The sequence below is a fragment of the Oikopleura dioica genome, chromosome XSR (genome assembly GCF_907165135.1).
Source record: "Oikopleura dioica chromosome XSR, OKI2018_I68_1.0, whole genome shotgun sequence".
Taxonomy (NCBI): domain Eukaryota; kingdom Metazoa; phylum Chordata; class Appendicularia; order Copelata; family Oikopleuridae; genus Oikopleura; species Oikopleura dioica.
Genome location: NC_137294.1, coordinates 12,190,344 through 12,203,137, shown reverse-complemented (window position 1 = coordinate 12,203,137; position 12,794 = coordinate 12,190,344). Strand labels below are relative to the sequence as shown.

At 42.9% G+C, this 12,794-nt stretch overlaps 4 protein-coding genes across 4 annotated transcripts; 2 read left to right on the top strand and 2 right to left on the bottom strand.

Moving 5' to 3' along the window:
* Positions 1 to 2,301: 2,301 nt before the first annotated feature.
* Positions 2,302 to 2,964, top strand: LOC145709393 (uncharacterized). Its single transcript, XM_081787076.1, has 2 exons — positions 2,302 to 2,582; positions 2,654 to 2,964. Exons 1-2 carry the CDS (start codon positions 2,432 to 2,434, stop codon positions 2,962 to 2,964), a joined length of 462 nt encoding a protein of 153 aa, XP_081643202.1. The 5' UTR covers positions 2,302 to 2,431.
* Positions 2,965 to 6,060: 3,096 nt separating this feature from the next.
* Positions 6,061 to 9,164, top strand: LOC145706866 (uncharacterized). Its single transcript, XM_081784320.1, has 4 exons — positions 6,061 to 7,584; positions 7,668 to 8,200; positions 8,263 to 8,452; positions 8,501 to 9,164. The coding sequence occupies exons 1-4, from the start codon at positions 6,118 to 6,120 to the stop codon at positions 9,059 to 9,061; spliced, it is 2,751 nt and encodes a 916-aa protein (XP_081640446.1). The 5' UTR covers positions 6,061 to 6,117; the 3' UTR covers positions 9,062 to 9,164.
* A 42-nt stretch (positions 9,165 to 9,206) lies between these two features.
* On the bottom strand, positions 9,207 to 10,620 carry LOC145706867 (synaptotagmin-16-like). The gene is made up of 8 exons (XM_081784321.1): positions 10,485 to 10,620; positions 10,263 to 10,399; positions 10,123 to 10,217; positions 9,841 to 9,949; positions 9,747 to 9,799; positions 9,601 to 9,707; positions 9,429 to 9,561; positions 9,207 to 9,386 (listed from the first exon to the last, which is right to left on the bottom strand). The coding sequence occupies exons 2-8, from the start codon at positions 10,385 to 10,387 to the stop codon at positions 9,241 to 9,243; spliced, it is 768 nt and encodes a 255-aa protein (XP_081640447.1). The 5' UTR covers positions 10,388 to 10,399; positions 10,485 to 10,620; the 3' UTR covers positions 9,207 to 9,240.
* Positions 10,620 to 12,681, bottom strand: LOC145709392 (uncharacterized). Its single transcript, XM_081787075.1, has 5 exons — positions 12,542 to 12,681; positions 11,687 to 11,789; positions 10,990 to 11,044; positions 10,874 to 10,939; positions 10,620 to 10,831 (listed from the first exon to the last, which is right to left on the bottom strand). Exons 1-5 carry the CDS (start codon positions 12,679 to 12,681, stop codon positions 10,629 to 10,631), a joined length of 567 nt encoding a protein of 188 aa, XP_081643201.1. The 3' UTR covers positions 10,620 to 10,628.
* Positions 12,682 to 12,794: the final 113 nt, after the last annotated feature.

Below are 12,794 nucleotides of genomic sequence, written 5' to 3'. Positions count from 1 at the left end.
AAATAGTAACATTGCGATCTAAATCTTCTTTTAGAACAGCTGTCTTTCAAATTTATAATTTATCGGCGATCTGTGGAAAGAGTCTGAGTCAGAGTCCAAAATAAAATTTTTCATACTCTGACTCAGAATTGCTGCTCAGGTTGCTGAGCCCAGATACAAAATCCGTAAATCTGGGGTTGGGTTCGGCAACCCTTGTAGATAACCTGAGTCAGAGCCTGAAAGAGCTTAAAGGAAAAGCCGCCTAGCGGCTTTTTTATAAACAAAGCCGCGGAGCGGCTTCGCGAATATTACCATCACAATCTCTTTTTGATTTCTGGCGAAGCCGCTTCGCGGCTTAGTTTATGAAAAAGCCGCTCGGCGGCTTTTCATTTATGCTATTTCAGGCCCTGACTCAGGTTATCTACACAGGTAGCCGAACCACGATCTGGTGTATTAGAATTTCTGGATGAATAAATGATAATTTCAAAAAGACAAATCTAAAACAGTATGAACCTTATTTCTTGAATACCAGGAGCTAATAGGGGCTCGGAAGGAGGCAGCAGGTCGGCGCCCGGCGTTGTTGACGGTGTCTGGTTGTGATTCCAGCCCGGATCCGGAAACCGGGAATAGCCACTCTTAAACAGATGCGGCAGACACCAGTCCGACGCCACGAGGCATCATCCTCAAATCCTTTTGTGTGCCCATGTGCTTGAAGATCAATCCTGCTCGAATATTTTAAAACTGTGCTGAGCCGCTTCAAGCATAAAAGACGCTCTGCCGCGGCGTAAAGAACACAACAATCCTACTTTTCCATGCTCGGATTTACCTGCTAATCCGCTTCAAGGAGAAAAAAATGAGAATTATTTTCCAAATTTGAAATTCCAATGAATTCATAAATTCTGGCAAAGTGGCTTTGCGGGTAGGCTTCACTTGGACAAGAGCTTCACTTGGACAGAGCTTCATTTGGACAGAAGCTTCACTTGGACAAGATTTTTAAAAGGTCCTCTTTACGAATTTTAAGTACGATTCTTAGGAAGAAAGTAACGCTTTTTATAAAATTTGCAAGTTTCTTCCATAAACATCTGATAAAATAAATTTATTGGTGATAAAATGGTATTTTTCACTTTTTAGATAAAGAAAAACATCTTATAGTGTTAATTATTAATGAAATTTCGCCATAATAATATTTTATTAGTTACGTTATTCATATATAGTCGTTTTTGAAATTCGTAAAAATCTTGTCCAAGTGAAGCTTCTGTCCAAATGAAGCTCTGTCCAAGTGAAGCTCTTGTCCAAGTGAAGCCTACTCGTGGCTTTGCGGCTCCCTTTTTGAAAAAAGCCGCTAAGCGGCTTTTCAATAAAGATCTTCTTGGCTCGGCAAACTGAGTAGAAAACCTGAGTCAGGCTCTAGAAGAGCCAAAATGAAAAGCCGCGTAGCGGCTTTTTTAAAAAAGAAGCCGCGAAGCGGCTTCACAACTTGTGAATCACAAGTAAACCGTTTAAAATTTCTTTGAACTAGTTTTTAAAAAAGCCGCTACGCGGCTTTTCATTTTAGCTCTTTCAAAGCCTGACTCAGGTTTTTTACTCAGGCTCCCAGAAGATCTCTCCGACCCTGACTCAGGTTCTCCGCGCAACCTGTGTAAACCATGAATCAGTTTCTCTCTGAGAAAGAAATGCAAGCAAAGAATTTTAAGAAGTCTATGGGATCAAAACCGGATGCTTCTTAAAACTTCTGCGAAAATTACGAATTCTTCAAAAAAAGAAAGATGAAGAGTTTATTCCTACTTGCTTCATCTTTTTCTTTTTGCAATGCTCAGTGTCCAGAGGAAGAAAATAGAAAATTGTGCTTGGAAAAATGTGCTTTGGAGTTAATTGATTGCCTCAGGAGTCGTTTCAGGTTTTTTGAAGATTTTTTGATGAAAACGAAATTTTTGAATGAGAAAAAAGTGATTGCGAAAATGAAGAATGCATGGCTCAATGTAGAAGAAATGAAGTAACTTGTGGAAAAAACTGCCCTTGCGAAGAGAACTGCCCGTTTGGATGCCCCTGTCAAGGTACCTAGTAGTTCAAGGGCTAGGCTTGGCAACCTGTGTAAAAAACCAGAGTCAGGATCTGAAATATCTCTGATGAAAAGCCGGGAATGGATAAATCCTTTGCGGCTTTTCATTTTAGCCCTTTCAAACCCTGACTCAAGTTTTCTACGCACTTTGCCGAGCCCAGCTCAAGAGGCCTCTTTCAGTAAGAATAACTGTACTTTGAGGCTGGTGCGAGGAAAAGCTCCCTTCCGGGGTCCAGCAAGATATTCCTCTGGAAAAATTAAGGAGCGATTTCGATTTTTTGTGCCATTTTCACAAAAATTTCAAAAGAGCTTTTTCAAATCGATTTTGTCAGAAATCTTGGCTACGAGCCGTACTATCAAGAGCTCTTCGGAGTCAGCCCAACAGATGAAGATATGGATCCGGAAATGGGTGGGGATTACCTGTTCATTGGTTGTAAAGAAAGGAACTCCGATTCGTTCAACGCTGGAATTTTTGGAGCCAAGAAATTTTTACTCGAGCTACAGGAGTTTGAAAACAGTCCTTCTATGATTTCCAAGGCGACAGGTACAGTCAATCTGGGTATTACAGAAAGCCCTGAGTCAGGGTCTTAAATATCTTGATTGAAGATTCTTAAGAACACAACGGATTTTACTACTACAACACGAACTCGCTGAGCTACTGTGGTCCAAACAAAATCTTCGGCTTCTCGCCGATCGAGAACATTTATCCGTTCTGCGCCGACTACTACGACTGCAAGTACCAAGTCGGCAAGGTGGACGTTTGCGAGGAGCACGAGTGGGACAACACGAGAATGAGCGTTTTCAAAAATGACCGGAACTGGGCGGGCTGGCGCTGCGGACGATTCACGGAATATGATGGCTACGTAAATCAACTGTCCTGGCTTTGGGAAAATTTCGAATTGCAATTCTGGACTTTGAAACAATAAAAAACAATAATAATTACTTTCTTTGTCCTCGGCAGCCTGTGTAAAAAGCCTGAGTCAGGGTCTGAATAACGTAAAATAGAAGCCGCAAAGCGGCTTTTTAAAAAACGAAGTCGCAAAGCGGCTTCACCAGTAGTTAGAAAAAGACTGAAATCTCTTTTTTTACGCTCTTTCAGAACCTGACTCAGGTTTTCTACACAGGTAAGGGGCATTAATAATCTGCGTCAAGTAAAATCTCCGTGCGCAAATAGTAAATCGCCGCCAAGTTCACCATAAAGACAACTTGCGTACATCCTGGCTATTGAATCACTTTTTTACGATCGATTTAGCTCTATAAATTCTCTAGTCAAGCCGCCGATCGCTCTCATAACAAATAAAAAAAAGAGAAAAAATGCGGCTATTCTTCATTTGGCTGCAACTAATTTACCTAGCAGCGGGTCAGAAAACCGCCTGTTATCCAGAAGACCTGGACTATTCGGATGGAACCTTTGCCATTCTCGACGAGAGCAACAATGAGTGGACGGGAATGGTCAGTGTTCCGAGAAAAGCGAAAGAGCTTTTTTTGTTCTTTGATCGAGAAATGGATCACGCAGAGATCACTGCTCTCGGAGGAAGCATCAAGTATAGAAGTGGAACTTTGGTGGTCATCGAGCCTTTTGAAATGGACCAAGCTCAGGTCATGTTTGAAGTAGAAGGCTCAAACATCGCTGGAGTAATCGTAGCGAGCTCTGCTGCTGGCTCAGATCTCGCTTGTTTCGAAGAAAAAGAAGAAGGATGCCCGACTGTTCATTACGAAAACGGGCAGTACAGTGTCAACAGTGATGGCTTTGCAGTGCAGTTTCCCGAAAATGCCGAAGAAGTTTTCATCACTTTTGACGAATCGATCGATGGATTGATCTTTTCTACCGACGATGCTGACTCGTTTGAGCTGGTTGGTGATTACGTTCTGGCCGTTAGTGGTCTTTCCGGTTCTCCGCTGACCTTTCAAGCTGATTGGGACTCGCCTATGGGGGCAGTAGTCAGCTATCTCACACGGGCGAGGGAAGATTCCTGCGACTATCCATTTTTCACAACTTATTCCACTACAACTACCACTGCTGCTATGACAACAACAACGACAACATCAACCACGACGACAACTACAACGACAACAACTGAGCCGGGAGTCGACGCTAACGGCTGCCCATCAATTCAATACCGAGACTCACAATTTTCCCTCGACGCAAATTCTGGCTCATTCAGCGTCCAAGTCCCAGTTAATGCGGTTGAAATCTTCATCACATTCGACAAGCCTGTTAGCGATGTTGCTTTCTCTTCAGATTTCTCCTTCATTTTAATCGGCGACTTCGTCCTTTCCGTTGAAACAGATGGCTTCACAACACTCGAATTTGATGCTACTTGGGGAGAATGGGGACCGACCGGAGCAGTTGTTAGTTTTATCAGCTCGACTCGCCCTGGTCACTGCCAATACCCGTTTTTCGATCGAGAAGTTCTCACAACAACAACCTCTTCTACAACGACTACGACAACGACCACATTTTCGGAGCCAGTAACCACCATCGATGAATGCCCAGTTTTATTTTACAACGATGTAGAAGTCAAAATGCTTCCTGATGGAGTTTTTATTGCCGCCCCATCATCTGCCGTCGACCTAATTCTAACTTTCGACGACGAAATCAATGAACTGACATTCTCAACGGACTTGGATTTTGTTTCCGTGAGTGATCGAGTGCTCCATCTTAAAAATATCGAAGATGGAGGGACGAAATTGACCGTTAATTGGGGCGAAGAAGTCGTCTTTCCAGTCGCGTCTTTTGCCAAAAGATCGATTCCAGAAGATTGTGAAATCTTTTCGCCACCAAAAATAACCACAACAACAACAACGAGTACCCAAACAACGACAACAACTGATTCTGGCGTCGATTCCGCCGGCTGTCCGATCATCAACTACGACAACTCGCGCTTTGCCATCATCGAAAACGGCTTCGCCGTCCAAGTTCCCTCCACCGCGGTCGAAGTCTTCGTCGCTTTCGACAAGCCCATCACAAGTGTTCAACTTTCTTCGAGTTACGAATTTACTCAAGTCGGCGAATTTGTTATTGCAATTACTGTGCCGGAAAGTAGCGGCACGACGATTTCTTTTGATGCAAACTGGGATGGCGATGGAACGATTGGAGGAATCGTCAGCTATTTGACCATTCCAAGAGATGATTCTTGCCGATACCCGTTTTTCGATATCGAGGTGGAGACTACAACCACGTCTACAACCATAACAACTACATCACCAACAACAACTACGACTACTACTTCAACAACGACAAGTACTACAACAACATCAACAACTTCCGCGACAACAACAACAACCACGGCAACCACCACGACAACTACAACGACAACCACGACCACAACGACCACCACAACAACATCAAGCATGGTCTTCGAAGGCTGCCACCACGTACACAACATCCATTCCGTCTCTGGCTCGGTCCACCTGTCCGAGTGGCCCTCAAACACCGGCAAATTCAAGTTCCACCGAGACGTCCTGCTTCCTAAAAACTCGCCACCAGCTGGCTGGTATCTCCATTTCTTCTTTTCAAAGGGAGTCAGTGGAATGAAAATTTGGGATTTCAACGCCGAGAAGGTTCGAAAAACAAAATCGAAGGAATGGAAACTCTTTCCAAAGGACACCTCGGTTTTGGACGGAAATTCTAGCGACGATCCTTATGCCTTTAACTTCATTGGAACTTCGAAAATCAGCCACGGAATCGACCTGACCATTCTCATCTGCTACACCTAAGACATCGTCTCCCAATCCAACTTTCTTTCAATAAATTTCTTTGCATCAGATTCTTACGATTTTGCTTCTAATCTTTCCGAAAATAAATTTTTGTGCCAGGCCTTCTAACAAATTAATTACGGTGGCTAGGAATGGAACCGTCTATTGTGGCGAGGATTATTTTGACATCGTGTCTTGCCCATAATTCCAGCTTGTTTTGGGAAGTTGGAAGTTTTGAATTAAAACTCCGCCTTGATTAATTTGATAAAAACATGACATCACCAACAAGCGCCAAACGCCCTATTTAACGAAGCGTCTAAACGAAAAATGTACTCATTCTAGCGAACTGAATGCCAGAGAACTAGAAAAAAAGAGAGAAAATGAGAACCTCACCGCTTTTAGCAATTTTTGTCGGCTCAGGCGAAGCCGACTTCCTCGACTTTTGGAGAGAGACTGATATTTTCGCGCATCAAATTCGCGATACAATTTACAAGAAAGGGGCTCAAAAGTTCAGCAAAAAATACGATCGTGTCCGGGAGGTCGTCAACTTCTATCAAAGCAGCGGCGAGTGTGACTCCGTCGTCACGAGCCCGACCTATGAACCGGTCACTTTTGACGAAGGCTCTTTTGATAGAAGAGCGAGTCCAGCCACGAACATCGCGGTTTTCACCGATCTTATTGATCGTTGGATTCAGTCATACGCTTGCATCGAGGATCTAGCGACATTCGACTCGATAGTGGAAGCTCTGAGTGACATCTTCAAGATCGCCAAGCGAAAAATCAACCGCGACCAAGACGTAGCCTTTCACCTCTCCGAAGACGTGATGACTTTCGATCAAGCTCGAGCCTACTGTTTTACCAATGACATGTGGCTCGCCAACCCGAAGAACTCTGGCCAGCAATGGGGCATCAAGAGAAGCGAGTTCACCAACAAATTCGTCTGGTTCGACTCATGGAAAGCAAATGAAGGCGAGTGCTGGTACCAGAACTCGTGGCACAAACTCATCAATAATGGAACCGGAAGCATGGCCGGTACGAACGAGGGCCCAACAGATTGCAACAACAAGTACCACGCAGCTTGCGAGAGTGGCCAACTCTACGAGAAAACGTGCCTTACCTTCAAAAAAGCTCCTTACGGCGAGACCGAGTTCGTGGACGCTCAGGCCTACTGCAACTTGGCAGGCGGCAGTCTTCCATTTTTCAACGACAAAAAGGAGCTGGACGAATTCAACTCGCAAGTTTCAACCAGGCAAATGATCGGTCTCGTACGAGACAGCAAACTTGCCAGCGGGTGGATGACCAGAACCGGCGAAGAGGCTACTTTCTTCAAGTGGCGTAAAGGTGAGCCCAATAACGCCGGCGGAGATGAAAACTGCGTCGCAACTGCCAGCAACAGCGATCTCTTATGGAACGATGTTCCTTGCGGATTCCCTGACCCCGTCGATTTTTCATGCAGATTCGACGAAACCATTCATGTCTGGAATTCGTGCCCGAGGCATGTGATGCCCGCGCGTCCTCAATGCTACGACCCATGCGACGGATTCGACAACTGCCAAACATTCGTCGATAGCTGTCCAATTGTCCCAAGCAAGGACAATCTCATTGCCACGGTTGAAGAGCCAACGATCAACTTCGAAGTGACCGTCGACGTTTGGTTCCCCTACGCCACCGCTGTCAACGGTCAATACTTTCAAATCTTCCGAATGGGAACGGGAGGTCGTGAGGGCGAATTTGGCGATCGGTTCTTTGGAATGTGGCTGAATAGAGGCAAGAGCAAGCAATATCAGATTCAGATGAACGCAGTGCAATCGCTTTCAATTCTCCCCACCTTCTACGCAAAGCAAATGGTAGGAATATACGAATAATTCAGACATGATCTTGTTTTGATACTTAAAAAATGAACTTAACATATTTTAAATATGATATTTAGGTAAGCGATATTGACAACTCTGAAATGCAACGATGGTCAACCTTCAAATACTCTCAAAGTCCCCACGAAACTGATAGCACGAAGACAACATCTAAACTCTTCAAAGACGGCGTCCTCATTGCCGAATTCGATCAAAACACCGCCGATATTGAGATCGATCGATCTCTTAACGTCTGGGTGGGCGATCCGTGGTACAATGCAGCTCAAGAATACCGCGTCAAAAATTTTTCCTTCAAAAAGTTTCCGTCGACGCCGCATGGAAATGTTGCAAGCATAATCGTCTCTTCCGGAGAAGTGAGCGGCCACATCCAACGATTTGACTGGGACGGAGAGAGCCTGAGCAAAGGACGAGTCGTTGGAGACGTCGGAGACACCAGAGATATGACCCGACCTCTTCTCTTTCCGTTCAGCATGGCCGACGAATGTGGACTCATTGAGACAACAAGCGACTCTGCTGGCGCCTTCACCCAAATCGATGATACATATGGACTCGAAGGTGGATGGCTTGAACGAATTGCTACTACTTTTTTCAGGTACAGATATAGTCCAAATTTCGCGTTTAATCTAAAAAGAATGAGTCTAAACATGATTTTAGCGATGGAACTCAAGTGCATCTCGACTTCCGTACGCCGCCACCAGTGGACGATGGAAACATGGGTCGTCTCTATGCTGCGCAACTTGGAAAGGTCAATGGACAATATTACGTTTTCGGAGGTTACAAGGCTCCCTATGCAATCTATTCCGTAAATGGATGCGAGATGGAAGAACTGCCGATTAAACTCAAGGTATTGATTGGAAATTTATGGCTTCACTTAAATTTAACTATCTTTAAGACACAACGCGCAGTCTACGGTCCGGAAGTTCGAACTCTTGTCCACGCAGATGGAGATGAAAGAGCTTACATTTGCTTCTCGAACTCCCAAAATGGGAAATTTTCAAAATTATCAAATTTCAGACGCTGCGATACATTCGATGGAAGCGAGGTTGAAACATCCCTTTACAAAAGTATTACCAACCGCAGAGATGCGTCTATTGCAAGCTATCGTGACGGTCTTCTTGCTTTTGGGGGTTACAGTTACACAAAGTCTGCAGAGATATTCACTTCCGAAACCGGCTTCGTCCCGACAACAGACTTGATCGTCGGAGTGAAGGGCATGACCTCCGCCACAATCGGCGGAGATCGAGTGTTTTCTTTCGGCGGAGATGTTGACGGATTAACTACCGGTACTTTCAACTCAGTCATCAATGACAAGATCTTCATGTATTACGACGGCGTGTGGTCTGATTTAGGATCAATGGTCACCAATAACTACAGAATGAGTGCCATTGTTTTTGAGCACAATCTCCGGCAAATCGCAGCAGCTGATTGCGAAGATGATGATCCCGATTGCTAGACAAAAAATCAGAAAGCATCTTATGTTACCCCTGTACAATCGAAAGATAGTGTTCATATCGCTTTGAATGTATTATCTGCCATAAATATATATTTGTTTGTAATTTTAAAAATGTTCTTATTTCTATTTGCTTTCAATATTCAAAGTTAGCGAAGGGTCATTTGTTTTTATTTTCGGTTCTAGCTTTCAATCAAAGTGTGCCATCGACAGACTTGAGTGTTGAGCGAGCGTCGCATTTCTTCCCAGTGGTCGGCTTCGTCCTGCGCGCTAGAATTGGCGCCTAAGCTGATCCATCCGATCATTTCCTTCTTTCTTCCCGCCATTCCTTCGATTATCGTAAATATCCATTTTCAATAAAGAGACCTACCTTTTCTCGAAAAGACGGAAATCAGGACTGTAATTTGAGAGAGCTGCGAAAGCGCCACTTGGAAAAAGAAGGACTCTTTGTAAACGGGATTGGGCTGTGCTTTTCGAATCGTCGATTTCGAACGCGTTACTTCCTGGAAAAACGTAGCCGATTGTTGTTACAGTGATCGTACCTTGCAGTTTCCGTCGAGAAGTGTGAGGGTAACAAATGTATCCGGCGCTTTTTGAGAAGTCAAGTTTCGGAAGTGCGATCCTTTCAACAACTCAACCGAGAGACGCCCTTAATTCATCCAATAACTGCTCAATGGTACAAGCAAACCTGTAAGTGGCGAATAAGAAAGTCCAAACAACAGTTCCGCCTGGCTCCCGTGCCTAATCAAAATTACAAAAACCCGCTAAAAAATAAAACCCACGTAAAACTGGCCAAACTTGAGCCAGAATCCGTCGTATTTCCAGCTGCGGTTCCGTCTCCGCCGAGGACATTTCTGTTTACCGAAGCTCGTGGTTCCATTTCCAAAGTCACTGAAAAGAGAATATTTGGCTCGGCAACCTATGGAGAGAGCCTGAGTCAGGTTCTGAAGAGCTTAAATGAAAAGTCGCAAAGTCTTTTTTAAATTCTCCGCGGCTTTTCATTAGGGCTCTTCAGAACTCGACTTAGCCACTTCTTGGCATCTCTCAATTTTTTAAGGACAAACCAGTCAGTTGTTTTTGTTGAAGCAAATTCACATCGGAAAAGTGCAACAACGCTTCGCCAACCAGTCGATCTCGGACTTTGCCAATTCCGTAAAGTCTGAAGAAAAAAGGGTTGAAAATATATTTTAAGAATATTTCCTACCTAATTCGGCAACCCATTTGTTCGACATCCTCAGGCGGGATTCTGGAGACTTTGAAGCATTCGTTGAATTTTGGATTGTCCACGTGTTGAACTTTTGTTTTGTACTTTCTTTTGCTGGGAAACATTTCGATTCGGACCTGAAGGTAGGGTTAGGGTTAGAGTAAGGTTAGGGTTAGGACTTGAAGTTTAAATCAAACGATTTTTTGAAAAGGAGAAACTGACCTGTATAATTGGCGCGACTCCTCTGTCTTGATTTGGCAAGTCATTGCACTCTAGAATCGTGACAGTAATTCTCCTGTTGCTCGGATTGTATTCAAGTCCAATGTCGATCGAGCCGCAGTGCGAAATCAGATTTTGAACCTTTTTTCAAGCTTCATTTTTTAATTCTCTTTTGCGAAATTTCAAGCTTGAATTTGTCGCTTCTTTCCTTGATGTCTTTTTAGGCGTCGCGTTGGCAGGTTCCTTCGACATTGGCAGGGTCGCCGAAGAAACGTCGTTTTTGCTCTTGACTTCGTTTTTTTCCCCGCTTTCTGCTTGATTCTCCGAAATATTCCAAGGCCAAGGCTTCTCTTTGGCGAGTTTGATTACTGTTTTCAAAAAGCAAAAAGTACCTATTGTATCGTAGGCCGGCTGGTAGTCCGGGTTCGGCTCTGGCACATCTTCTTCGAGCGATCTTTCTGATAAAAAATTTAGAAATCTGGCACCAAGCCCGTTTTGCTTCTCATACCTAGCTCTTGAACATTCTCTTCTTTCCGGGCTCCCTCGTGTCCTTCCTTCACTCCCTGATAAAAAAGGTTGATTGTAATCAATAAATAGAACAATTGAAAATACGATTTTCACTATTATATTATATTATATTATATTATATTATGTTATATTATATTATATTATATTATATTATATTATATTATATTATATTATATTATATTCCGCATATAAATGATGAAAATAGCATAATGACACCCTTATTTTTGGGGAGGTGACTGGAACCGACAAAAATATTTCGACAAATTTTACGTGGAAATTTTCAACTAATCAGAAGCCTGGATTCGGCAAACCGGCCAATCAGCAACCGAGTAGCCGCCCACGCAAAATTTGTCGAAATTTTTTGTCGGTTCCAGACACCATCCCTTATTTTTCTCGCTCAAACAAAGCATTTTCTTTTCTCTTGAGAAAAAATATGAATCAGTGAAGAAATCGGGACGTTTTTCTATAAAATTGGCGCTAGAATCTGCTAAATTGGCAGATTTTGGGGAAATTTTTCTGAAGAAAACTGTTAAAATTTGAAATTCTAGCGTTCAGAGAAACTCCAGTAAGCTTTTGACTTTCGATTGGTGAAATAAAATAAGGGTGTCACTCAGAAAAGAGACGATTATTGATGTCTCTTCTCTCAATCCTCTAATTTATAAAAAAATAAAAAGTACTTGATTTTGATTATTTGTCGATTTGAGAAGACTTTGCTCGTCTTCGGAAGCTTCTTCTTCTTCCTCTTGTTCCTCCTCTGTTTTGTTCTTTTGGGAGTGTTTTCTGAAGAAGAGTTAATTCAGAAATAGTAATAAATTGTTTTCGTGATAAAAATCGATTTCAACATGTAGCAATGTGGAGAGATAGAAAGGGCTGCACAAATGAGAAGAGAGCGCATTTGAATTATTGACAATTATTGACGCCAAGAAGTTTACCACTGGCGGCCTCTTAAGTACAGAAATATGCATTTTTCCTGCCTTAATTACTGTTCCCAAAACCTCGGCAGAAAACAGTAGATGTTTGGATAAAAAATGAATTTACAAGGTATTTTCACAAAATTAAGGGTGTACTCGTCGTTAGTTCCAATTTACGATTGGGGACGAAATTTAAGATAAATAAGGGTTTCATTACACAAAAAATGTCAGGATTCCTGACTCAATACTGTATTGATTTCATTTTCTTTCCTGAGTCAGGAATCCTGACAATTTTTGTGCGATGAAACCCTTATTTATCTTTTCTTTCCTCTCCAATTTCAAATTTGAAATAACCAGGACTACACCCTTAATTATGTGAAAATACCAAAAAGTATTGAGAATACTTAATCAAGACTCGGCAACCTGAGTCAGGGGAAAGAGCTTCAATAAAAGCCGCGTTATTTCTTGAAGCTCTTTCAGGACCCTGACTCAGGTTTTCTACACAGGTTGCCGATCATACGTTGTTGAAAAACAATCTTTAAAAAAATAACCTTTTGTGTTTTTAAAGCATTCTAGCGCTCATTTTCCCCTCAATTCAAAAAACAACAAGAAAAAACAAACCTTTCATTTCGCGGCGAAATGCTCAATCGAGCGGTCGGTTTTTCTGCGGCGAGTGTTGAAAATCTCTGCAGCGTCGTACTGAACCATTTCGTAAAATTGGCTCTTTCGGAGGGCGAATGAATTCCGAAAAAAGCCGACATTCTTTTTCAAAGAAAGAAGAAAACGACTGAAAAGTGAAGAAAAAAATCCTCTGCGAAAATGCGCCTCTTGGGAGATGCGACTATTTATCTCCGTTAAAAGCGCTGCGTTTTTA